Raw genomic sequence first — 27,748 nt, 5'->3', positions numbered from 1 at the left:
AGTACCGGACGCAGTATATCACCCCAGCCGACTCACAGGTGAAGTGTCGCCTCACCTGGAAGGACTGTTTGGGTCCCTGAACGGTGGCAAGGGAGGAAGTGTAAGGGCATATTCCGCTTACAAGGATAAGTGCTGGGAGGGAGATTGGTGGGAAGGGATGGGGGGGACGAATGGACAAGGGAGTCGCGTAGGGAGCGATCCCTGCAGAATGCAGGGGGGGGGAGGGAAAGATGTGCTTAGTGGTGGGATCCCGTTGGAGGTGGCGGAAGTTACGGAGAGTAATATGTTGGACCCGGAGGCTGGTGGGGTGGTAGGTGAGGACCAGGGGAACCCTATTCCTAGTGGGGTGGCGGGAGGATGGAGTGAGAGCAGATGTACGTGAAATGGGGGAGATACGTTTTAAGAGCAGAGTTGATGGTGGAGGAAGGGAAGCCCTTTTCTTTAAAAAAGGAAGACATCTCCCTCGTCCTAGAATGAAAAGCCTCATCCTGAGAGCAGATCCGGCGGAGACGCAAACAGTCCTTCCAAGTGAGGCAACACTTCACCTGTGAGTTGGCTGGGGTGATATACTGCGTCCGGTGCTCCCGATGTGGCCATTTATATATTGGCGAGACCCGACGCAGACTGGGAGACCGCTTTGCTGAACACCTACGCTCTGTCCGCCAGAGAAAGCAGGATCTCCCAGTGGCCACACATTTTAATTCCACATCCCATTCCCATTCTGACATGTCTATCCACGGCCTCTACTGTAAAAATGAAGCCACACTCAGGTTGGAGGAACAACACCTTATATTCCGTCTGGGTAGCCTCCAACCTGATGGCATGAACATCGACTTCTCTAACTTCCGCTAATGCCCCACCTCCCCCTTGTACCCCATCTGTTACTTATTTTTATACACACATTCTTTCTCTCACTCTCCTTTCTCTCCCTCTGTCCCTCTGAATATACCCCTTGCCCATCCTCTGGGTTCCCCCCCACCGTCTTTCTTCCCGGACCTCCTGTCCCATGATCCTCTCGTATCCCTTTTGCCTATCACCTGTCCAGCTCTTGGCTCCATCCCTCCCCCTCCTGTCTTCTCCTATCATTTTGGACCTCCCCCTCCTCCTCCAACTTTCAAATCCCTTACTCACTCTTCCTTCAGTTAGTCCTGACGAAGGGTCTCGGCCTGAAACGGCCACTGCACCTCTTCCTAGAGATGCTGCCTGGCCTGCTGCATTCACCAGCAACTTTTATGTGTGTTGCTTGAATTTTCAGCATCTGCAGAATTCCTGTTGTTTAAGTTAAAGATAACACATTTCCTTAATATTTTAAGCAAGAAATTTTTTTTTATTTCCATCTTTTACAGTTTCATAATAACAAAAAAGGAAAAGGGCCCGAAGCAAAAGTTTGGACACCCTGCGTGGTCAGTACTTAGTAACTTCCCCTTTGGCAAGTATCACAGCTTGTAAACGCTTTTTGTAGCCAGCTAAGGGTTTTTCCAACCCTTGTTTGGGGGATTTTCGCCCATTCTTCCTTACATAAGGCTCCTAGTTCTGTGAGATTCTTGGGCCATCTTGCATGCACTGCTCTTTTGAGGTCTATCCACTGATTCTCGATGATGTTTAGGTCAGGGGAATGTGAGGGCCATGGCAAAACCTTCAGCTTGCGCCTCTTGAGGTAGCCCATTGTAGATTTCGAGGATTGTTTAGGTTCATTATCCTGTTGTAGAAGCCATCCTCCTTTCATCTTCAGCTTTTTTACAGACAGCGTGATGTTTGCTTCCAGAATTTGCTGGTATTTAATTGAATTCATTCTTTCCTCTACCAGTAAATGTTCCCTGTGCCACTGGCTGCAACACAAGCCCAAAGCATGATCGATCCACCCCCGTGCTTATCAGTTGGAGAGGTGTTCTTTTCATGAAATTCTGCACCCTTTTTTCTCCAAACGTACCTTTGCTCATTGCAACCAAAAAGTTCTATTCAAAAGGATCAAAGGAGCATCCAAACAAGCCTGATGCATTTTGGAAACAAGTCCTATGGACTGATGAAGTTAAAATCCCTCAAACAAGAACTTAAAGACTCTTAGCTGGCTACAGAAAGCGTATACAAGCTATGATACTTGCCAAAGGAGGTGTTACCAAGTACTGACCACACAGAGTGCCCAAACTTATACTTCAGGCCCTTTTCCTTTTTTGTTATTTTGAAACTGTAAAAGATGGAAATAAAAAAGTTTTCTTGCTTAAAATATTAAAGAAATGTGTCATCTTTAACTTTCTGCCTTTTGGAAATCAGTTCATCTTTTACTCGCTTAGCTATTCACAGTAACAGAAATTTTGACCAGTGGTGCTCAAACTTTTGCATGCCATTGTACTAACCTACCCTTCTACTTCTTCATCCAGGTCATTTATAAAAATCACAGAAGGGTCCTAGAACAGATCCCTGCAGAACACCACTGATCACCAACCTCCAAGCAGAATACGAACCAACTACAACCACCCTTTGCCTTCTGTGGGCAAGCCAATTCCGGATCCGCAAAGCAAGGTCTCCTTGGATCCCATGCCTCCTTAATTTCTGAAGGAGCCCTGCATGGGGAACCTTATCAAATACCTTACTGAAATTCATACACACTACATCCACTGCTCTACCTTCATCAGTATGTTTTGTTACATCCTCAAATAATTCAATCAGGATCATAAGGCATGACCTGCCCTTGACAAAGCCATACTGACTATCCCTAATCAGATTATGTCTCTCCAAATGCTGATAAATACTGACTCTCAGGATCTTCTCCAACAACTTGCCCACCACTGAAGTCAGATTCACTGGTCGATAATTTCCCAGGTTATCTCTACTCCCTTTCTTGAACAAGGGAACAATATTTGCAACCCTCCAATCCTCTGGAACCTCTCCCGTTGATCATTGCCAAAGGCTCAGCAATCTCCTCCCTTGCCTTCCACAGTAGCCTGGGGTACATCTCATTCGGTCCCAGTGACTTATCTAACTTAATGCTTTTAAAAACCTCCAGCACATCTTCTTTCTGGATGTCTATATGCTCAAGTGTTTCAGTCCACTGTAAGTCATCCCCACAATTGCCAAGATCTTTTTCCCTGGTGAATACTGAAGAAAGTATTCATTCAGTACCTCAGTTACCTCCTTTGACTCCATGCGCATGTTTCCACTATCGCACCTGATTGGTCCTATTCTCACATGGCTCATTCTCTTACTCTTCACATACTTGTCACATACCTTGCGGTTTTCCTTAATTTTGCTCACCAAGGCCTTTTCATGGCCCTTTCTGGCTCTCCTAATTCCATTCTTAAGCTCCTTCCTAGCAACCTTGTAATTTTCTAGAGCTCTAACAATACCTACTTTCTTGAACCTTTCGTAAGCTTATCTGTTTTTTTTAAATATAATTTTTATTAAGTTTTCAAAATGAATACATAGAAAGATAATATCTACCCTCCCCCCTCCCCTTAACCCTCCCCCCCCAATATATAGTCCCACCTAAAAAAGAAAAGAAAGAAAAAAAAAAGAACCACCTGGATATTGGAAGGTTTCCACACGCTCCACGGGATTCAAAATAAATTTAGTATACTTATTCGTTAGTTTCCCCAAGGGACCAAGATCTTTATCGAAGCAATTAAATATGCCATCCTATCTTTTGTAAATAAGGGCGCCAAATATTCAAAAATGTTTCATATTTATCTCTTAAATTATAAGTAATTTTTTTGAGCGGAATAGAACTAGCCATTTCATTGTTCCAACGATTCATACTTAAATACGAATCAGATTTCCAAGTAACTGCTATAGTCTTCTTAGCTACTGCCAGTGCAATTTTTATTAATTCTTTCCGATATTTATTCAAATTAAGTTTCGGTTTTATCCCTTCAATATCACCTAATAGAAATAATACAGGGTTATGTGGCAATTGAGTTCCAGTAATTTGTTCCAGTAAGACTCTTAAATTTATCCAAAAGGGTTGAATTTAAAAACAAGACCAAGTAGAATGTAAGAAAGTACCAATTTCTTGATTACACCGAAAGCATTTATCGGATAGATTTGAATTTAATCTATTTACTTTTTGTGGTGTAATATATAATTGGTGTAAAAAATTATATTGTACTAATCTAAGTCGAACATTTATTGTATTTGTCATACTGTCAGACACAGTCTTGACCAATTTGTTTCATCAATATTAATATTCAGATCAGTTTCCCATTTTTGTTTTGACTTATGGATTCCTTGTTTAATTGTCTGTTTTTGAATCAAATTATACATACAAGAAATAGAAACATAGAAACATAGAAAATAGGTGCAGGAGTAGGCCATTCGGCCCTTCGAGCCTGCACCGCCATTTATTATGATCATGGCTGATCATCCAACTCAGAACCCAGCCTTCCCTCCATACCCCCTGACCCCTGTAGCCACAAGGGCCATATCTAACTTCCTCTTAAACATAGCTAATGAACTGGCCTCAACAGTTTGCTGTGGCAGAGAATTCCACAGATTCACCACTCTCTGTGTGAAGAAGTTTTTCCTAACCTCGGTCCTAAAAGGCTTCCCCTCTATCCTCAAACTGTGACCCCTCGTTCTAGACCTCCCCAACATCGGGAACAATCTTCCCGCATCTAGCCTGTCCAATCCCTTTAGGATCTTATACGTTTCAATCAGATCCCCCCTCAATCTTCTAAATTCCAATGAGTAAGGGTCTCGGCCTGAAACGTCGACTGCACCTCTTCCTACAGATGCTGCCTGGCCTGCTGCATTCACCAGCAAATTTGATGTGTGTTGGTTGTATTAATATAGGAGATTCTTTCTTTTCCCGTAACCATTTAGATTCCCATTTATATATAAAATCTTCAGGTCTATTTTCTCCTATCTTGTCTAATTCTATTTTAATCCATGCAGGTTTTCGATCATCGAAGAAAGATGCAATAAATCTAAGTTGATTTGCTTTATAATAATTCTTAAAGTTTGGAAGTTGTAACCCTCCTAACTCAAATTTACATGTCAATTTTTCCAATGATATTCTTGACATCTTACCTTTCCAAAGAAATTTTCTCACACATTTATTTAACTCTTGAAAAAATTTCTGTGGCAATTGTATTGGTAATGTTTGAAACAAATACTGTAATCTAGGAAATATATTCATTTTTATAACATTGACTCTATCTACTCATGTAGATTTGTCAAATCTTCTTGAATTTTTTTCAATAGTGGTAAATAATTAAATTTATATAAATTCTTTACATCATTATCAAGTCTTATACCTAAATACTTTATACCATTTACCAGCCATCTAAATTGGGTTGCTAATCGACATTGGCTATAGTCTCCTTTAGTAAGAGGTAAAAGTTCATTTTTATCCCAATTTATTTTGTAACCTGATACCTTCCCATATTCATCCAATCTAGAAGATAATTTATGTAACGAATGTTGTGGGTTTGTTAAGTAAATCAAAACATCATCAGCAAAAAGATTAATTTTATATTCCTCCTGATTAACTCTAAAACCCATAATATCTGGATCAATTCTGATTAGTTCTGCTAATGGCTCTATCGCCAGTACAAATAAAGCAGGTGATAATGGACAACCTTGTCTAGTTGACCTTTTTAACTGGAATGGTGTTGAAATTTGAGAATTTGTCACTACTTTAGCATTAGGGTTAGTATTTAAAGTTTTAATCCAATTTATAAAAGATGTTCCTAACCCATAATTTTCTAATACTTTAAATAAAAAGTCCCATTCCAATCTATCAAATGCTTTTTCTGCATCCCAGGCTACTACTATACTCTTCTCATCCCTTTTTTGTGCCAAATGAATTATACTGAGTAGCTGAGTTACATTATCTGCCAATTGTCTATTTTTAATAAATCCTGTTTGATCCATATGTATTAATTTTGGTAAATATTTAGATAATCTATTCGATAAAATTTTTGCTATTATTTTATAATCCGTGTTCAACAAAGAAATAGGCCTGTATGATGTTGGTTTCATAGGATCTCTGTCTTTTTTTGGCAATACTATTACAATCACTGTTGAAAAAGATTCTGGGAGTTTATGTATTTTTTCTGCTTGACGTATTAACTCCATAAAGGGAGGAAATAATAAATCTTTAAACTTTTTATAAAATTCAGGTGGAAAACCATCTTCTCCTGGAGATTTATTACTTTGGAGTGATCCTAAAGCTTCTTCAACCTCTTTTAATGTAAAAGGCATATCTAATCCCTTCTGTTCGTCCGAATTCAATTTTGGAAGAGTTACTTGTGATAAAAACCTATCTATCTCATTAACATCATTTTGTGATTCTGATTGATATAATTCAGAATAGAAACTTTTAAAGGTTTCATTTATTTCAAAAGGTTTATAAGTTATTTTATTTGCACTTGTTCTAATTGCATTTATTGTTTTGGAAGCTTGTTCTGTTTTCAACTGCCAAGCAAGAATTTTATGTGCTCTCTCACCTAACTCATAATACCTTTGCTTAATTCTTATGATTGCTTTTTCCATTCTATATGTCTGAAGCATATTATATTGTAACTTCTTATTGACAAGTTGCCTTCGTTTTTCTTCTGACATATGTCTTTGAGATTCTTTTTCTAATTTTGTAATCTCTTTTTCCAATTGATCTAGTTCTGCCATATATTCTTTCTTGATTTTAGACGTATAACTTATTATCTGGCCCCTCAAATATGCTTTCATCGCATCCCATAATATAAATTTATCATCCACTGAATGAAAATTTGTATCCAAAAAAAATTGGATCTGCTTTTTCATAAAATCACAAAAATCTTGACGTTTTAATAATGTTGAATTAAATCTCCATCTATAAGCCACTTCTTCCTTATCAGTCATTATTATTGTCATTAATAAAGGAGAATGATCTGACAATATTCTTGCTTTATATTCCATATTTTTCACTCTGTGTTGAATATGCATTGATAATAGGAAAAAATCTATCCTTGAATAAGTTTTATGTCTATGAGAATAGAACGAATAGTCTCTTTCTTTAGGATTGATTCTTCTCCATATATCAATCAAATTTAAATCTTATCAATGATAAAGTTAGATTTGCTACCTTCGATTTTGTAACAGCCTTAGTTGATCTATCTAAGACTGGGTCTAAGCAAAAATTAAAATCTCCTCTGTTCTTCTTAACCAGATTTTCCATATCCTTTGTACACCATGGTTCTTTAACCCTACCATCCTTTACCTGCCTCAATGGAACATACCTATGCAGAACTCCACGATTAAATGTTTTCCCAAGTTGTCTGCTCCTATCCCTTTCCAACACTATGGTAAAGGAGATAGAGTTGTGGTCAATATCTCCAAGACGCTCTCCCACCAATAGATCTGACACCTGACCAGGTTCATTTCCCAATACAGATCAAGTACAGCCTCTCCTCTAGTTGGCTTATCTACATATTGCGTCATGTAGACCTTTCTGAACACACCTAACGAACTCCACCCCATCCAAACCCCTTGAGCTAAGGAGATGCCAATCAATATTAGGAAAGTTAAAATCTCCCATTACAAAAACCCTATTATTATTGCACCGTTCCAGAATCTGCCTCCCTATCTGCTCCTCGATATCCCTGTTACTATTGGGGGTGGTGGTCTATAAAAAAACACCCAGTAGATTTGTTGCCCCTTTCCTGTTTCTGACTTTCAACCACACTGACTCAGTAGACTATCCCTCCATGACTTCCTCCTTTTCTGCAGCCGTGACACTGTCCCTAATTAGCAACTCCACGCCCCCACTCCTTTTGCCTCCCCCTCTGTTCTTTTTGAAACATCTAAAGCCTGGCACAGTCAGCAGCCATTCCTGCTCCTGAGACATTCCAAGTCTCTGTAATGGCCACAATGTCACAGTTCTATGTATTGACCACACTGAGTTCATCCGCCATAGTGGGTCTCATCAGCAAGAACAATGAGTCAGCATACAGAGAGGAGGTGCAGCGGCTAATGGACTGGTGCAGAGACAACAACCTGTCTTTCAATGTGAACAAAACAAAAGAGATGGTTGTTGATTTTAGGAGAGGACACAGAGCGACCACTCTCCGCTGAACATCGACGACTCCTCCATAGACATCGTTAAGAGCACTAAATTTCTTGGTGTTCACCTGGCGGAGAATCTCACCTGGTCCCTCAGCACCAGCTCCATAGCGAAGAAAGCCCAGCAGCGTCTCTACTTTCTGCGACGGCTGAGAAAAGTCCATCTCCCACCCCCCCATCCTCACCACATTCTACAGAGTTATATTGAGAGTATCCTCAGCAGCTGCATCACTGCCTCGTTCGGAAATTGCACCATCTCGGATCGCAAGACCCTGCAGCGGATAGTGAGGTCAGCTGAGAAGATCATTGGGGTCTCTCTTCCCACCATCACAGACATTTACACCACACGCTGCATCCGCAAAGCAAACAGCATTATGAAGGAACCCACGTACCCCTCATACAAACTCTTCTCCCTCCTGCCATCTGGCAAAAGGCACCAAAGCATTCAGGTTCTCATGACCAGACTATGTAACAATTTCTTCGCCCAAGCCATCAGACTCCTCAATACCCAGAGCCTGGACTGACACCAACCTACTGCCCTCTACTGTGCCTATTGTCTTGTTTATTATTTATTATTATTTATTGTAGTGCCTGCTCTGTTTTGTGCACTTTATGCAGTGCTGGATAGGTCTGTAGTCTAGAGTAGTTTTTGTGTTTTTTCTTACGTAGTTCAGTGCAGTTTTTGAATTGTTTCATGTAGCACCATGGTCCTGGAAAACATCTTATATCGATGATGTTCTGTACTCACAGTTATGGTTGAAATAACAATAAAAAGTGACTTGACTTGACTTGTTTATGATACTCCTTGCATTAATATAGACACATCTCAAACCATCAGACTGAGTGCTTCTTTGCTCTATCATCTGCCTATTCTTCCTCACAAACTCCCTACAAACTGTCTCTACTTGTGCTCCAACCTCCCCATCCTCTGTCTCTTCACTTCCGTTCCCACCCCACGGCAAATCTAGTTTAAACCCTCCCCAATAGTATTAGCAAACTCCCAACTAGGATTCCCCTCGGATTCAAGTGCAACCCGTCCTTTTTGTCACATCTGCCCCAGAAGAGGTCCAAATGATTCAAAAATCTGAATCCCTGCCCCCTGCTCCAATCTCTCAGCCACACATATATCCTCTTCCTCTCTCTATTCCTATACTCACTGTCGCGTGGCACAGACTGCAATCCCGAGATTACTACCTTTGAGGTCCTGCTTCCCAGCTTCCGTCCTAACTTGTGTTCTGTCTTCAGGACTTCCACCCTTTTTCTACCTATGTCGTTAGTACCAATATGTACCACGACCTCAGGCCGCTCACCCTTCCATTTCAGGATATTATGTATGTGCTCAGAAACATCATGAATCCTGGCACCTGGGAGACAAGCTACCATCCTTGTTTCTTTTTTCGCGCCCACAGAATCGTCTCTCTGTCCCCCTATTGAGTCCCCTATCTCTGCTGCCATCCTCTTCCGTTCTCTACCCTTCTGAGCCACAGGGGACAGACTCAGTGCCAGAAGCACAGCCACTGTTGCTTCCCCCAGGTAGGTCCTCCCCCCCCCACCCCCCTCAAAAAACAGTACTCAAAATGGAGTACTTATTGTTAAGGGGAACAGCCACAGGAATGCTCTTCACTACCTGATGCCTTCCTTTAGTCACCCACTTCTCTGTCTCCTGTGGCCCCGGGGTGACTACCTGTCTATAGCTCCTATCACCTCCTCACTCTCTCTTACAAGCCAAAGGTCATCGATCTACAGCTCTAGTTCCCTAACTCAGTCTCTAAGGAGCTGCAGTTTGATGTACCTGGCGCAGATGTGATCATCAGAGAGGCTGGAAGTTTCCCGGACATCCCATATCTGACACCCAGAAAACTGGCCTCGCAGTCATACCGACTATTCTTGTCAGAGAGGGAAAAAAGGTAACCTACCTTGCCTAGGCCCGTCCTCACTGAAGCCCCAATGATGACGTCGACTACTATGACTTACACCACCCCACCGACCGCTCCACTGGACAGAGTCTCTCTTTTATCTCATAACCTTCTCAGCAGGGCCCTGGCACGATGCTGGGCTACTGTGTCTGCGCACTTCTCCCCGACCTAATGCACTGAGCCCCGCGAAATGCTCCTTTTTTAAACTCTTCTCCCCAACCTGTGCAAAGCTCACTCTCTTTTCAAATCGACTGGTCTGCCGCTAATGCGCCGAGCTCTGCAAAACATCCTTTTTTAAACTTTTCTCCCCAACCTGTGCGAAGCTCTCTCTCTCTCTTTGAATCTATTGCTGATACCTACTGAATGTTAAAGGCATGCCAGCGGCTGTATTTCATGATGGGCGATCTACTTGAAACCCTTTGAATGGTGAAAGTGGACGTTGAAAGGATGATTCCTAGGGTGGAAGAGTCTAGGACCAGAAAGCACAGCCTCCGAAAAAGACCATCAGGCATAGGAGCAGAATTAGGCCATTCAGCCCATCGAGTCTGCTCCAACATTCCATCATAGTTGATGCCGGATCCCACTCAACCCCATACAGCTGCCTTCTCACCCATAACCTTTGAGGAAACTATCAACTTCCACTTTAAATATACCCACAGACAGCCTGACTAAATAAGAACCCAGCAACCTCTGATCTACTGCCCCTCAGGCAGCGTATACCCCACACCCACCGCTTGCAAAGAAATGCACCATTTGTACCATTCTTTCATCAAGCATCAGTTCCACCTTGTTTAAAAGACTTAGACAACGTTTCATTATCAAAAAATAGCAAGTATTTAAAATTACCAGCAGGCAAATGTCCAGTGGAAGATACACTTTGCGTCGTGTACTGTGATAGGGAGTTGCTCGGAGACATGTGACTATTCCCTGAGCTTTTCCAATGTGGCTCGCAGCATGATCAGCATGGAGATCCCTCACACCTGTCAGAGAGAGATCCATCTCAGTACAGATACACCACAGGGAGATCCCTCACACCCAGAGAGAGATCCATCTCAGTACAGATACACCACAGGGTGATCCCTCACACCCAGAGAGAGATCCATCTCAGTACATGTACACATGGAGATCCCTCACACCTGTCAGAGAAATAGGTTCAAAGTCCTGACATGAAAACAAGATAAAGAGATGAAAACAGTCTGAAAGCCAAGTACAACGTGAAGTCAGTAAAGTACGTACATATCACCACATGAAAGATTCATTTTCTTGCAGGCATATCCAGGAAGATAAAAGATGACAATAGAAATTATGAAAAACTATGATAAAGATAATGTAAATTTAATTATATAATACATAGATTTTTAGTTAAAGTCTGTCCCGAGCCTTAGTGGCCCATCAGCCGGTGCTTATGCCGGTTTCTGTGGCGTGAAGCGTCTGAGAGTACGAGACTCCCCCCCTGCCCCGGATAGGACGCCAGTCTATCGCGGGGTTAACCCCCAGCATAAGCCAGTACCCATTTTCAGCTGGGTGGACTGGAGCAGTGTGTGGTTAAGTGCCTTGCTCAAAGACACAACACGCTGCCTTGGCCGAGTCTCGACCCATGACCTTCAGATCGTGAGCCCAATGCCCCAACCACTTGGCCACGCGCCACACAATAGCCAGTTATTTGGTCCACCCGTTAATCAGGGCAGCCACTTGTTTGGGACAATCCTTAAAGAACAAAAACTAATAGAGAAAATACCCTGGATTTCCTTCCTTTATTTGGGACATTATGCTGATTAATTGGGACAGAAGATAGCGCCATTCGCGTGCACTTGCGTGGCCACTAAACACTACACTGTGCTGAGAATGGACCATTTTTTATATGGCATCAGATGCATGTGTTTGTGTTCAAAATGCAGTGATTTTTGTCACTGGTAGTTGGTGAGAAATAAGCAGTTAGACAATTCAGAAATGTTCCACATTGATTTTAAGCTTAGAGATGCCAGAAACAGCTGGGAGTAAAACGGAAATGATGTCACTACTTCAACAAGTTAGAAACTACAAAGAATTTGAAGGTATTGAGGGACTGGAGGTTGGGGGACTGATATCTGAGAGTCCAGGCTAGGGACTGGAGGTTGGAGACTGATGTCTGAGAGACCAGGCTGGGGACTAGAGGTTGGAGACTGATGTATGAGAGTTCGAGCCGGGGACTGGAAGTTGGAGACTGATGTCTGAGAGTCCGGGCCGGGGACTAGAGGTTGGAGACTGATGTCTGAGAGTTCGAGCCGGGGACTGGAAGTTGGAGACTGATGTCTGAGAGTTCAAGCCGGGGATTGGAGGTTGGAGACTGATGTCTGAGAGTCCGGGCCGGGGACTGGAAGTTGGAGACTGATGTCTGAGAGTTCGAGCCGGGGACTGGAAGTTGGAGACTGATGTCTGAGAGTTCAAGCCGGGGACTGGAGGTTGGAGACTGATGTCTGAGAGTTCAAGCCGGGGACTGGAGGTTGGAGACTGATGTCTGAGCGTCCGGGCCGGGGACTAGAGGTTGGAGACTGATGTCTGAGCGTCCGGGCTGGGGACTGGAGGTTGGAGACTGATGTCTGAGAGTCCGGGCCGGGGACTGGAGGTTGGAGACTGATGTCTGAGAGTCCGGGCCGGGGACTGGAGGTTGGAGACTGATGTCTGAGAGTCCGGGCCGGGGACTGGAGGTGGAGGACTGATGTCTGAGCGTCCGTGCCGAGGACTGGAGGTTAGAAGCTGACGTCTGAGAGTTCGGGCCGGGAACTGGAGGTTGGAGACTGATGTCTGAGAGTCCAGGCCAGGGACTGGAGGTTGGAGACTGATGTCTGAGAGTTCGGGCCGGGGACTGGAGGTTGGAGACTGATGTCTGAGAGTTCGGGCCGGGGACTGGAGGTTGGAGACTGATGTCTGAGAGTCCAGGCCAGGGACTGGAGGTTGGAGACTGATGTCTGAGAGTCCGGGCCGGGGACTGGAGGTTGGAGACTGATGTCTGACAGTTCGGGCCGGGGACTGGAGGTTGGAGACCGATGTTTGAGAGTTCGGGCCGGGAACTGGAGGTTGGAGACTGATGTCTGACAGTTCGGGCCGGGGACTGGAGGTTGGAGACTGATGTCTGAGAGTTCGGGCCGGGGACTGGAGGTTGGAGACTGATGTCTGAGCGTCCGTGCCGAGGACTGGAGGTTAGAAGCTGACGTCTGAGAGTTCGGGCCGGGAACTGGAGGTTGGAGACTGATGTCTGAGAGTTCGGGCCGGGGACTGGAGGTTGGAGACTGATGTCTGAGAGTTCAGGCCGGGGACTGGAGGTTGGAGACCGATGTCTGAGAGTCCGGGCCGGGGACTGGAGGTTGGAGACTGATGTTTGAGAGTCCGGTACGGGGACTGGAGGTTGGAGACTGATGTTTGAGAGTCCGGTACAGGGACTGGAGGTTGGAGACTGATATCTGACAGTTCGGGCCGGGGACTGGAAGTTGGAGACTGATATCTGACAGTTCGGGCCGGGGACTGGAGGTTGGAGACTGATGTTTGAGAGTTCGGGCCGGGGACTGGAGGTTGGAGACTGATGTCTGAGAGTCCGGTACGGGGACTGGAGGTTGGAGACTGATATCTGACAGTTCGGGCCGGGGACTGGAGGTTGGAGACTGATGTTTGAGAGTTCGGGCCGGGGACTGGAGGTTGGAGACTGATGTCTGAGAGTCCAGGCCAGGGACTGGAGGTTGGAGACTGATGTTTGAGAGTCTGGGCCGGGGACTGGAGGTTGGGGGACTGATGTCTGAGAGTTCAGGCCGGGGACTGGAAGTTGGAGACTGATGTCTGAGAGTTCGGGCCGGGGACTGGAGGTTGGAGACTGATGTCTGAGAGTTCGGGCCGGGGACTGGAGGTTGGAGACTGATGTCTGAGAGTTCGAGCCGGGGACTGGAGGTTGGAGGACCGCTGTCTGAGCATCTGGAAGCAAGGACCAGAGGTTGGATTGTCCTGGATTTGGAGACCTGTCTGTGGGTGCGTGTGACAGTGGAAAAGGAGCTTGTTTTGCTGTTGTCATGTCTTGTTGTTCTGCTGAACATTGTGCTCATGCTATGTTGGCACCAGAATGTGTGGTGACACTTAAGGGAAGTCCCCCCAGTACATCCTTGGGTTGTGTTGGCTGTTAAATTTCATTGTATGTTTCGACGTGGATGTGATAAATAAATCTGAATGTGTGGGTGGCTCCAGCTTCCACCCACATCCCAGAAATGCACAAGTTGTTATCGTTGGTGTATGTTTTATATAGACACACACCTCAGCACAATCAGGCTGCAAATAACTCTTCCTGTGTTGATGCAAAAACACTATAAATTTTACCTGGTAAATATGGATTTCTTACAGAATAACAATTATAGAAACTCTAAAGAATCCTTTTTAAATCTTTTTATTGAGTAAGTATACAAAAAAGGTAAGCCATATAAACATTAATACAATGTTAAAGTATAATAAAATTCCAAAAGATAACAATACCAAAAAGAAAATACTACAAACAATGTAATTTAAGCATAAGAAACCAAGATAACATAATAGTATACTAGATTTTATATATATCAATGGAAAAAAAGAAAAAAAAAACCCCAAAAAAAAACCCACCGTGCAACTAACTAAAAGCAAAGCAAAGCAATGGGCTAACTTGAAACCAAACAGAGTTAAACTTAAAATCACGTCCTCAATCCCGACCTCCATTAAAACAGTGAAGAGAAAACAAGAAGGGTAAATATTACATTAAATGAAAATATCGAATAAAAGGTCCCCAAATCTGTTCAAATTTAAATGAAGAATCATAGAGGTTACTTCTAATTTTCTCCAGATTCAAACATAAAATCGTCTGAGAAAACCAAAAAAAGGTAGTTGGAGCATTAAGCTCTTTCCAATGTTGTAAAATACATCTTTTCGCCATTAAAGTAAGAAATAAAACTCTAAAGAATCCACACACAATGCAAAATGTATAAAGCATATTCTTACCCAGTACTTCCAAGAGGAGGTAGATGAACGACGACTGAGCATTCTCTGCATAGGATTCAAGCTCTTGGATATTCCTATACGCTTTCTCATTCAAATTCCTCTCCTGAAACATACCATTTCCCAATAAGCTTAATAATAAAAATTTACCAACACCAAGTACAAACAACTATTTTATCAATATAATACAGCGTCACAAGCTCCATTGGTAGTATATATTTTGTCTGGTAGTGTTTAAGTTTGATTGGAATTTAGAGCGAGAACAATCTGCTGCAACAGCATAGCACTTTACTAATTATTTGATTTTCTTTGCTCATAGAACAGGCCCTTTGGCCCACAATGTTGTGTTGACCTTTTCACCTACTCTATGATCAATCAAAACCTTCCCTCCAATGTAGCCCTCCATTATTTTTTCTATCATCCATGTGCCCCTAATGTATCTGCCTCTACCACAACTCCTGGCAGGGCGTTCCACACACTCATTACTCATTCCACACACTAATACTGGTTAGTATTCAAGGACTTGGCAGCTAACCTCAATGAGTATGCCTCAGCTGTCACGGACTTTATTTGGAAATGCACAGAAGACTGTGTGTCTCACAAGATGATCCGGATATTCCCCAACCGGAAACCTTGGATGAATTATGAGGTCAAGTCCCTTTTAAAGGCTAGAGCTGCAGCTTTTAGGTCCGGGGATACCAGTCGCTACACGGAATCCAGGCGTGAACTCCGGAAAGCCATTAAGGGCGCCAAGAGGCAATATCAAGCCAAGTTGGAAGCCCAGGCTAACCAGAGGGATGCCAGTAGACTATGGCAGGGTCTAAATGAGATCACTGGGTGCAAAGAAAAGGCTGGGAATATCATTAACTGTGGCGCTTCTCTTCCTGACGAACTTAACATATTCTACGCAAGATTTGAACAGAAGAGGAGCGTCCTGCTCCCTCCAGATGAACTGGACCTGGTGGCATCGAGATTTATCATCACCGAGGAGGACGTTAGAAGGGCCTTCCTGAAGATAAATCCAAGGAAGGCGACGGGCCCAGATGGCGTGCCAGGACGGGTTCTCCGGGCCTGTGCAAGCAAGCTAGCTGGAGTGTTTGCTGACATCTTCACCTGCTCCTTGCTTCAGTCTAAGATCCCCTCGTGTTTTAAGAAGGCAACGATAATCCCAGTGCCGAAGAAGAGCAAGGTGGCATACCTGAATGACTATCGACCTGTGGCTCTGACATCAATTGCTATGAAGTGCTTCAAGAGATTGGTTATTGCACACATCAACCACAGTCTACCGGTCAACCTCGACGCTTTGCAATTCGCCTACCGGAGCAACAGGTCAACAGCAGATGCCATCTCTCTGGCCCTACATTCCTCCATAGAACACCTGGAGAATAAAGACGCATACGTAAGGATCCTTTTCATTGACTACAGCTCTGCCTTTAATACCATCATTCCAAATAAACTGATTCCTAAGCTCCGGAACCTGGGCCTTAGCACTCAGATCTGCAGCTGGATCTTCAACTTCCTCACAGAGAGGACCCAGGCTGTAAAAATAGGGGACAAGCTCTCCTCTACAATCACTCTGAGCACCGGTGCCCCACAAGGCTGTGAACTCAGCCCCCTGCTGTACTCACTGTACACCCATGATTGTCACCTCACTAATTTTTATAGATGCACTGTAGAAAGCATTCTTCTAGGGTGCATCACAACCTGGTATGGAAGCTGTCCTGTCCAAGACCGAAAGAAGCTGCAGAAGATCGTGAACACGGCACAGCACATCACACAAACCAATCTTCCATCCTTGGACTCACATTACACCGCACACTGTCGGAGCAGTGCTGCCAGGATAATCAAGGACACAACCCACCCAGCCAACACACTTTTCGTCCCTCTTCCCTCTGGGAGAAGGCTCGGGAGCTTGAAGACTCGTATGGCCAGATTTGGGAACAGCTTCTTTCCAACTGTGATAAGACTGCTGAACGGATCCTGACCCGGATCTGGGCCGTACCCTCCAATATCCGGACCTGCCTCTCGGTTTTTTTGCATTACTTTACTTCCCATTTTTATATTTTCTATTTATGATTCATAATTTAAATTTTTAATATTTACTAATTTTAACTATTTTTAATACTTAATATTTGTAATCCAGGGAGTGGGAAGCACAGAATCAAATATCGCTGTGATGATTGTACGTTCCAGTATCAATTGTTTGGCGACAATAAAGTATAAGTACTCTCTACAAAAACTTACCTCTGACACCCCCCTATATCTTCCTCCAATTACCTCAAAATTATGGGCCCTCATAGTAGCCATTACAGCCCTGGGAAAAAGTCACTCGTAATCCACTTGATCTCTGTCTCTCATTTTGTATGTGTCAAAATGGGGGAATAATCAGAAAGGATTGGAACACATCTCAATGACAACCAGGGTGATTCTCTGAATGTAGAATTCTCTCAATAGGTTCAGCTTGAGAATCGTAACCTTCACTTTGCTGATGGTAATTCTGAGTCAGAATCAGGTTTAATATCACTGGCATATGTCACAAAGTTTGTTGTTTTGTGGGCCGCAGTACATTGCAATAAAATCAATCAACTACTATGAAAAATACACACTTTTTACACACATATATATATATATATATATAAAGTATGTATTTTTCATATATATACATATACACACATATAAATTTTTAAATTAATTTGAAAAGTAGTGCAAAAGAGAGAGCAGACACTACTGAGACGGTGTTCATGGGTTCAATGTCCATTGGTGGTGGGGAAGAAAGCATTGTGTTTTCAGGCTTGTGTACCTCATCTTTGCCGGAGGAATGAGAAGAGGGCATGCCCTGGGTGACGGGGGCTCTTAATAATGGATGCTGCCTTTACAGAGACTAAAACCTGTGTCAAATTGTTTGCTGCAAGTCCCTGGCTAAAAGAAGGGAGAACTTCACCTTCAAACTTTGGACTAAACACAAGCAAGTGAACGAGTGCACATTCCATACTCCACCTCGTACTCCAAACAAATGCCAAAGCTCATTATACACAAAAACGTATCTGGAGATCTGGGACGAGAATGTGAATGGATCTGTTCCCACTGTTTGCATTTACAGTGCATTCCAGTTCATTAGATCATCAGTTAATCAGGGCAGCTGCATATTTGGGACAACTCTTTTAAAAAAGCTAATCCATAAATAGTTGTGATTCCCTTTGTTTATTTGGGACACTTTAATAGCTTAATTGGGATAGGAGACCGTTGCTGAACAGTTTCTAACTAGTGTCAGTTGTGTGCACCTGTGTGGCCGTTAGACACTACTCTGTGCTTACAGAAAATAGCTTTAAATAGCTGTGCGTTTGTGTTCAAAAAGGAGTGGTTTCTGTCGCCGATAGTTAGCAAGAGATTAGCAACAAGACAATTCAGAACTGTTTTGATCACTGTGGTTTCAAGCATTCAGGCTTGGAGATACCAGAAATGGTTGGGAGTGAAAATGAAATGATATCATACTTCAAGTTAAAAACTACAAAGAATTTGAAGGAATCGACAATCATCTTGAATGTGCAATGAAAATGAAGATTTGAAGGACTCAAGCGTTGAAAGCATTGTATGAAGTCAGTCCACTTTCTACACCAGGTGTCTGTGCTGATTTTGTTCATTTGCAGTCAATCAAAAGAACAAGGCAGTGTACTTTGGATTAATTCCTCCATCAATAACTATTTGGTGCGCGGTTTTATACTACTGCAGGGGTATTGGTAATATTCTAAATTGTTCTGTATTTCATTTAAATATGTAACTTGTTACTCAATCAAATGGTAGTTTGTCTTTTTTTATACTTTTTAACTACTTCCATGAAATTTTAGCTAATTGGGGCAGCCTCTTAATTGAGCCAAAATGTACTGATCCTGATGTGGCCCAATTAACCAGAATCAATTGTACTTCCACATCATTCTTAGTACATACAAATTTCATCTTATTCTTTTATTTTAGTAATAGTCACAGTAAACAGATTGCCAAGAAAAGACAATGTACAGGTGTCCCCTGCTTTTCGAACGTTCGCTTTACGAAACCTCACTGTTACGAAAGACCTACATTAGTATCCTGTTTTCGCTTTCAGAAGGTGTTTTCACTGTTACGAAAAAAAAGGAGCGTGCGACAAAAAGCAGCGCGTGCCCCGAGCAGCCGCTCTCCCCGGATTCGGAACTACATTCTAGCCGGCATTGCTTAAACACGTGCCTGTGAGCAGCCGTTTGCAAGATGAGTTCCAAGGTATCGAAAAGCCTAAAAGAGCTCGTAAGGGTGTTACACTTAGCGTAAAACTAGACATAATTAAGCGTTTCGATCATGGTGAATGAAGCAAGGACAAAGTGAGTTTGGCTTGTGGAAGCTGACGAAGATGATGTTGAAGAGGTTTTGGCATCCCATGACCAAGAACTGATAGATGAAGAGCTGATGCAATTGGAAGAGGAAAGGATAACAATCAACGGCTTTCTAAGAGGCGGGACTGCGCAGGCGTGTGACGTCGGGCAGTGCAGCGCGGCAGATTTAAAAGGGCAGACATCTTGCTTCGGGTTTGATTCGAAGAAGGAGTCTGAGAGTCTGAGTGGGAGTGCCGAGAAAGAGATTTTTGAAATTTTCGTTATTTTTTTTCTCCAACAGCTTTCTAAGAGGCGGGACTGCGCAGATGTGGGAGGCCCTGGAGTCTCCAAGCCTCCCGGACGTCTACATCTGCGCCAAGTGCATCGAGATGCAGCTCCTAAGGGAGCGCGTTACGGAACTGGAGCTGCAGCTCGATGACCTTCGTCTGGTCAGGGAGAGTGAGGGGTTGATAGAGAGGAGTGGAAGGCAGGTGGTCACGCCGGGGCCACGGGAGGCAGACAAGTGGGTCACAGTTAGGAAGGGGAAGGGGAAAAGGCAGGTGATGGGGAGTACCCCGGTGGCTGTGCCCCTTAACAACAGGTACTCCTGTTTGAGTACTGTTGGAGGGGACAGCTTACCGGGGGGAAGCGACAGTGGCCCTGCCTCCGGCACAGAGTCTGGCCCTGTAGCTCAGAAGGGTAGGGCAAGGAAGAGGAGGGCAGTTGTGATAGGGGACTCGATAGTAAGGGGGTCAGATAGACGATTCTGTGGACGCAGTCCAGAGACCCGGATGGTAGTTTGCCTCCCTGGTGCCAGGGTCCGGGATATTTCTGATCGTGTCCAAGATATCCTGAAGTGGGAGGGTGAGGAGCCAGAGGTCGTGGTACATATAGGTACCAATGACATAGGTAGGAAAAGGGATGAGGTCCTGAAAGAAGAATATAGGGAGCTAGGAAGGGAGTTGAGAAAAAGGACCGCAAAGGTAGTAATCTCGGGATTACTGCCTGTGCCACGCGACAGTGAGAGTAGGAATGCGATGAGGTGGAGGATAAATGCGTGGCTGAGGGATTGGAGCAGGGGGCAGGGATTCAAGTTTTTGGATCATTGGGACCTCTATTGGTGCAGGCGTGACCTGTACAAAAAGGACGGGTTACACTTGAATCCTAGGGGGACCAATATCCTGGCAGGGAGATGGTTTTTTGAACCAACATGTCGAGGAACCGACTAGAGAGCAGGCTATTCTGGACTGGGTTTTGAGCAATGAGGAAGGGTTAATTAGCGATCTTGTCGTGAGAGGCCCCTTGGGTAAGAGTGACCATAATATGGTGGAATTCTTCATTAACATGGAGAGTGACATAGTTAATTCAGAAACCAAGGTTCTGAACTTAAAGAGGGGTAACTTTGAAGGTATGAGACGTGAATTAGCTAAGATAGACTGGCAAATGACACTTAAAGGATTGACGGTGGATATGCAATGGCAAGCATTTAAAGGTTGCATGGATGAACTACAACAATTGTTCATCCCAGTTTGGCAAAAGAATAAATCAAGGAAGGTAGTGCACCCGTGGCTGACAAGAGAAATTAGGGATAGTATCAATTCCAAAGAAGTAGCATACAAATTATCCAGAGAAAGTGGCTCACCTGAGGACTGGGAGAAATTCAGAGTTCAGCAGAGGAGGACAAAGGGCTTAATTAGGAAGGGGAAAAAAGATTATGAGAGAAAACTGGCAGAGAACATAAAAACGGACTGTAAAAGCTTTTATAGATATGTAAAAAGGAAAAGACTGATGAAGACAAATGTAGGTCCCCTGCAGACAGAAACAGGTGAATTGATTATGGGGAGCAAGGACATGGCAGACCAATTGAATAATTACTTTGGTTCTGTCTTCACTAAGGAGGACATAATCTTCCAGAAATAGTAAGGGACAGAGGGTCCAGTGAGATGGAGGAACTGAGTGAAATACATGTTAGTAGGGAAGTGGTGTTAGGTAAATTGAAGGGATTGAAGGCAGATAAATCCCCAGGGCCAGATGGTCTGCATCCCAGAGTGCTTAAGGAAGTAGCCCAAGAAATAGTGGATGCATTAGTGATAATTTTTCAAAACTCGTTAGATTCTGGACTAGTTCCTGAGGATTGGAGGGTGGCTAATGTAACCCCACTTTTTAAAAAAGGAGGGAGAGAGAAACCGGGGAATTATAGGCCGGTTAGCCTAACGTCGGTGGTGGGGAAACTGCTGGAGTCAGTTATCAAGGATGTGATAACAGCACATTTGGAAAGCGGTGAAATGATCGGACAAAGTCAGCATGGATTTGTGAAAGGAAAATCATGTCTGACGAATCTCATAGAATTTTTTGAGGATGTAACTAGTAGAGTGGATAGGGGAGAACCAGTGGATGTGGTATATTTGGATTTTCAAAAGGCTTTTGACAAGGTCCCACACAGGAGATTAGTGTGCAAACTTAAAGCACACGGTATTGGGGGTAAGGTATTGGTGTGGGTGGAGAATTGGTTAGCAGACAGGAAGCAAAGAGTGGGAATAAACGGGACCTTTTCAGAATGGCAGGCGGTGACTAGTGGGGTACCGCAAGGCTCAGTGCTGGGACCCCAGTTGTTTACAATATATATTAATGACTTGGATGAGGGAATTAAATGCAGCATCTCCAAGTTTGCGGATGACACGAAGCTGGGTGGCAGTGTTAGCAGTGAGGAGGATGCTAAGAGGATGCAGGGTGACTTGGATAGGTTGGGTGAGTGGGCAAACTCATGGCAGATGCAATTTAATGTGGATAAATGTGAAGTTATCCACTTTGGTGGCAAAAATAGGAAAACAGATTATTATCTGAATGGTGGCCGATTAGGAAAAGGGGAGGTGCAACGAGACCTGGGTGTCATTATACACCAGTCATTGAAAGTGGGCATGCAGGTACAGCAGGCGGTGAAAAAGGCGAACGGTATGCTGGCATTTATAGCGAGAGGATTCGAGTACAGGAGCAGGGAGGTACTACTGCAGTTGTACAAGGCCTTGGTGAGACCACACCTGGAGTATTGTGTGCAGTTTTGGTCTCCTAATCTGAGGAAAGACATCTTTGCCATAGAGGGAGTACAAAGAAGGTTCACCAGATTGATTCCTGGGATGGCAGGTCTTTCATATGATGAAAGACTGGATGAACTGGGCTTGTACTCGTTGGAATTTAGAAGATTGAGGGGGGGATCTGATTGAAACGTATAAGATCCTAAAGGGATTGGACAGGCTAGATGCGGGAAGATTGTTCCCGATGTTGGGGAGGTCCAGAACGAGGGGTCACAGTTTGAGGATAGAGGGGAAGCCTTTTAGGACCGAGATTAGGAAAAACTTCTTCACACAGAGAGTGGTGAATCTGTGGAATTCTCTGCCACAGCAAACAGTTGAGGCCAGTTCATTGGCTATGTTTAAGAGGGAGTTAGATATGGCCCTTGTGGCTACAGGGGTCAGGGGGTATGGAGGGAAGGCTGGGTTCTGAGTTGGATGATCAGCCATGATCATAATAAATGGCGGTGCAGGCTCGAAGGGCCGAATGGCCTACTCCTGCACCTATTTTCTATGTTTCTATGTTTTAAAACCGAATGCAGTAGCGAAATGAACGTGAAGCAACTGCATGAGATTTTCGCTGCAATGATAAAGTACGACTTTAATTTTGAAAGGGTACTTAGGTTTAGGGGATATTTGCAAGATGGTTTGAGTCCTTACAAAGAACTGTGTGACAGAAAAATGCGCGAGGCTCAGCAATCAAGCAAGCCTTCCACATCAGCCACAGCAGACGACAAACCTGGACCTTCGACATCGTGGCGGGCAGAAATAGAAGAAGATGACCTGCCTGCCCTAATGGAAACAGACGACGAGATGACACCCCAGTGTCCCACAACCCCAACCCCCAGGCCATGGACAGATAACGAATCGCGGAGAATGCAGCGGTAGCCAGGAGGCACACAGCACATCTTTAAGAAAAAAGCCAAAACAAACATGCCAATTAATTAGGTGCCGCCTGACACGTAATTGTCGGCCCAGATCAGAGACGACGCAATCGGAAATCTGCACCGATCTGGGCCGACAATTACGTGCCAGGCAGCACCTAATTAATTAGCATGTTTGCTTCGGCTTTTTTCTTAAAAATGTGCTGTGTGCCTCCCGGCTACCGCTGTATCCCTGCATGCTTCGCGGATTAGTATCGGTTGGTGGCCCGGAGGGTGGGGACCGCTGCACCACCCCAACCTGCGACGACTCAGCCTAACGCACCATCACCAGTGTGCTCGGCGCTGTCCCAAATCCGGTACGTGACACTACACTGGACATACATCATTTCTACTTTATATCGGCTGTGTATTTTTACATGTTATTTGGTATGATTTGGCAGCTTCAGAGCTTAAAGGTTACTGGAAAGCGCTTGCGCCGTGTTTTTTGCCAATAGCGCTTGCATGAGATTTTCGCTACGGAGAACAGTGCAGTAATGATTGTGGAAAAGTATTTCTACTTTATATAGGCTGTGTATTTATCATATCATTCCTGCTTTTACTATACGTTACTGTTATTTTAGGTTTTATGTGTTGTTTGGCATGATTTGGTAGGTTATTTTTGGGTCTGCGAACGCTCACAAAATTTTCCCATATAAATAAATGGTAATTGCTTCTTTGCTTTATGACATTTTGGCTTACGAACCGTTTCATAGGAAAGCTCTACCTTCCGATGGCGGGGGAAACCTGTAGTTGAAATAGGAAAGCTGTGAAAACAGAACGTTTCCACTCAGAAGGTGGTGCGAGTGTGGAACAAGGTGCTGGTGGAAGAGGTGAACAAGGGTTCAATTGGAGTGTTTAAGAGATATTGGGATAGATACATGGATGGGGCGGGGCATGGAAGGTTAAGGTCTTGGTGCAGGTAGATGGGACCAGGCCAGACATCAGATCAGATCGGCTTCGACTGGTTGGGCTGATGTGTTGTAGTGCTTTGTCTCTTAACAATGGCCTCAACGTCCACTGTTAAGTTAAAAGAACAATTCTATAGCCACACAACATTCAGGAACCGTTATTACCCCTTAAACATCAGGCTCTTGAACCAAAGGGATAATTTCACTCAACTTCACTTGCTCCGTCACTGAACTGTACCCACAACTCAAGGACTCACTTTCAAGAACTCAGTCTCAAATCAAATTAAGTTTAATTCTCATTCAGACCATACATGGATACAGTCAAACAAGACTGCATTCCTCTGAGGCCTGGGGGCATAACATACATTCAAAATAGCAAGAGAGAAAAAATGCACACACACCTTTATGCAAAAACATGTACAGTCTAAGTCCATGAGCAGCATGCAAATTAATGGAACACACATCAAAGTTGCTGGCGAACGCAGCAGGCCAGGCAGCATCTCTAGGAAGAGGTACAGTCGACGTTTCAGGCCGAGACCCTTCGTCAGGACGAACTGAACTTTCAAATCTCTTGCAACACACATCAAAGTTGCTGGTGAATGCAGCAGGCCAGGCAGCATCTCTAGGAAGAGGTGCAGTCGACGTTTCAGGCCAAGACCCTTCGTCAGGACTAACTGAAGAAAGAGTGAGTAAGGGATTTGAAAGTTGGAGGGGGAGGGGGAGATCCAAAATGATAGGAGAAGACAGGAGGGGGAGGGATGGAGCCAAGAGCTGGATAGGTGATTGGCAAAAGGGATACGAGAGGATCATGGGACAGGAGGTCCGGGAAGAAAGACGGGGGGGGGGGGGACCCAGAGGATGGGCAAGGGGTATATTCAGAGGGACAGAGGGAGAAAAAGGAGAGTGAGAGAAAGAATGTGTATAAAAATAAGTAACAGATGAGGTACGAGGGGGAGGTGGGGCATTAGCGGAAGTTAGAGAAGTCGATGTTCATGCCATCAGGTTGGAGGCTACCCAGACGGAATATAAGGTGATGTTCCTCCAACCTGAGTGTGGCTTCATCTTTACAGTAGAGGAGGCCGTGGATAGACATGTCAGAATGGGAATGGGATGTGGAATTAAAATGTGTGGCCACTGGGAGATCCTGCTTTCTCTGGCGGACAGAGCGTAGGTGTTCAGCAAAGCGGTCTCCCAGTCTGCGTCGGGTCTTGGCAATATATAAAAGGCCACATCGGGAGCACCGGATGCAGTATATCACCCCAGCCGACTCACAGGTGAAGTGTCGCCTCACCTGGAAGGACTGTTTGGGGCCCTGAATGGTGGTAAGGGAGGAAGTGTAAGGGCATGTGTAGCACTTGTTCCGCTTACATGGATAAGTGCCAGGAGGGAGATCAGTGGGGAGGGATGGGGGGGACGAATGGACAAGGGAAATTAATGGTACAGCTCCCAGCAATCCAGCCTGCCATTGCACTGGTCAAACACTGGAGGGCAGCAGTGATGGGAGAGGCCAGCTCCCAACCGAGCAGAGACTCCATGCTGCTATACCTCCAGAGTCGTCTCACCTGGACTGCAGCAGCAGGCAGGCCTGCTTGAGGCCGAGTCCTCATTACAACCGAGGCCACACTCATGTTCTCAATAATTGCTTATTTATTTGTTATTATTATTTCTTTTTCGTATTTGCATTTTTTTGTCTTTTGCACAGTAGTTGAACGTCAAAGATGGTGCGGTGTTTCATTGATTCTATTACGGTTTTATTCTGTCATGGATTTATTGAGTATGCCCACAAGAAAATGAATCTCAGGGTGAGATATATGTACTTTGATAATGAATTTACTTTGAACAACGAATGCATCCACAGTCTGGCATTGCAAATGAACCTCTCATCCATGGTAATAATAATGTTGGTTGCATCCGGAATTTTTCCTGGTAGCGGACGACTTCCTCCCACGCCGTTCTGACGTAGTTGGAATTCGCGTATGAGGCAAGTTACAGCAGTGGTTTGCCATTGCCTTTTGCCGGGTGAGTTTTTTATCCCCAAAGAGATCACCAGCTCTTAACCCCGCACGGATGGAAAGCGTGCCGGGGGGAGCCGGCTGGGTTTGAACTTCGGAACCTCTGCCCCGCAGTCCAGCGCTGATGCCACTACACCACCAGCCATCCATGGTACCATTCCATTAAACATCTTCTGCACACGAGTCTAGAACCTTCACATTTTCTCTGAAGTTTAGGAACCAACATTTTATTCTGATGCTCCAGCTGAGATCTGATCACTGTTTTATAAAGTTTCAGACTTTTGTAGTCTGTTACACTAAATTTATACAATCCAAGTTCCCTTGTGCTTTACTGCTCAAAGCTTTATACACACGCAGATTTTTTATTCCTGAACATTCTTTAGATCTGATTTGATCTGTATGAAAACAATGACCTACTCTGAGATCAATCTACCCCTTCCTTCCCACATAACCATGTGCATAATTAAATGTTTTCTTATCATCTTGAACACCTCTATCAAGTTACCCCTCATTCCCCTTCACTCCAGAGAGAAAAGCCCTAGCTCACTCAACCTATTTTCATAAGACGTGCGCTCTAATCCAGACAGCATCCTGGTAAATCTCCTCTGCACCCTCTCTAAAGCTTGTACATCATTTCTATAAGCAGAACTAAAAAGAGGCAAGCAGAGCTAAAAATGTGTATGATGTCTAATTTTCATTTTTCTGTCAATTTTATTAGATGCCTTTGTTTCTGCAGTCTATTATTTCCCTCTCAATATTAACGAGAAAAAATTTTACACCCTTAGCCAAATTTGAAATTTCACCTTCCAACATCTGTTATTGTACATAATAAAACCAATAAACTGAAAATTTCCTAGCCACACTATCAGTAAAATGCTTTAAACATGCACCGTTCCATAACTGATTAAAATAGATGTGTTTGGTGTCAGCTGGGTCTTAATGCCTCTCCTCACTAGATTGGAAAGACTGAGGTCCTCCATCTGGTGGCAGAGCAGATCTGGGACAAAGTACGAATGTTAAGAAAGGGACACCTTTCAAGATTGTTTAATGTCATTTCAAATACACAACTGTAAAGGAGAACAAAATAATTGTTATTTCAGAACCAATACAGCACAAAACCAAAATAATAACATAATAAATATAAATACATAAGGTAGTAAGATTGCTCATATCCATAAGATTGATTGCATGTCCATTAAGTGATGCTGGACACAGGAGTGTCTGTACATAAGATGACCCTGAGAGGAAACTATAAAGTAGTGGTGGTTGGGGGGGGGGGGGGTCAGTTACAGAACTCATGATCTTTAACTGTTCACTATCAGAACATTGGGGTTACCTGGCTGCAAGATAATTAAATAAGAAAACTTACCCGTTCATCGATAATTCTTAGAAACCATTGCTTGGTCAGCTTGTGTTTTCTTACTGCCTAGCAATGCCGAAAACAGATTATATTATAAAAGAGCAGAAGCAGAATTATTTCTTTTTTATTAGCAATAGAGATGAATGCCTTTTAGCATTTTGACTATTCGCAAACCATCGTAACTCGATGAATATTTCACTTCTG

The 27,748-nt window shown here is 44.0% G+C and overlaps 1 protein-coding gene across 4 annotated transcripts in view; it reads right to left on the bottom strand.

The window, feature by feature from the left end:
- Positions 1 to 27,748, bottom strand: part of ndufaf6 (NADH:ubiquinone oxidoreductase complex assembly factor 6) — a 47,498-nt gene that overhangs the window by 10,653 nt on the left and 9,097 nt on the right. For 3 of the 4 annotated variants that reach the window (XM_063042541.1, XM_063042536.1, XM_063042518.1), the window contains 3 exons: positions 27,554 to 27,610; positions 14,937 to 15,039; positions 10,797 to 10,930 (listed from right to left, as the gene is read on the bottom strand). In XM_063042541.1, the coding sequence (XP_062898611.1) occupies positions 10,797 to 10,930; positions 14,937 to 15,039; positions 27,554 to 27,610 (294 nt within the window). The remainder of the gene's footprint in view (positions 1 to 10,796; positions 10,931 to 14,936; positions 15,040 to 27,553; positions 27,611 to 27,748) is intronic. The other variant, XM_063042526.1, reaches the window with a different exon arrangement.

Source organism: Mobula hypostoma, chromosome 1, assembly GCF_963921235.1.
Source record: "Mobula hypostoma chromosome 1, sMobHyp1.1, whole genome shotgun sequence".
Taxonomy (NCBI): domain Eukaryota; kingdom Metazoa; phylum Chordata; class Chondrichthyes; order Myliobatiformes; family Myliobatidae; genus Mobula; species Mobula hypostoma.
The sequence above is the reverse complement of the archived record's forward strand: the minus strand, read 5'-3'. Positions and strand labels throughout refer to the sequence as shown.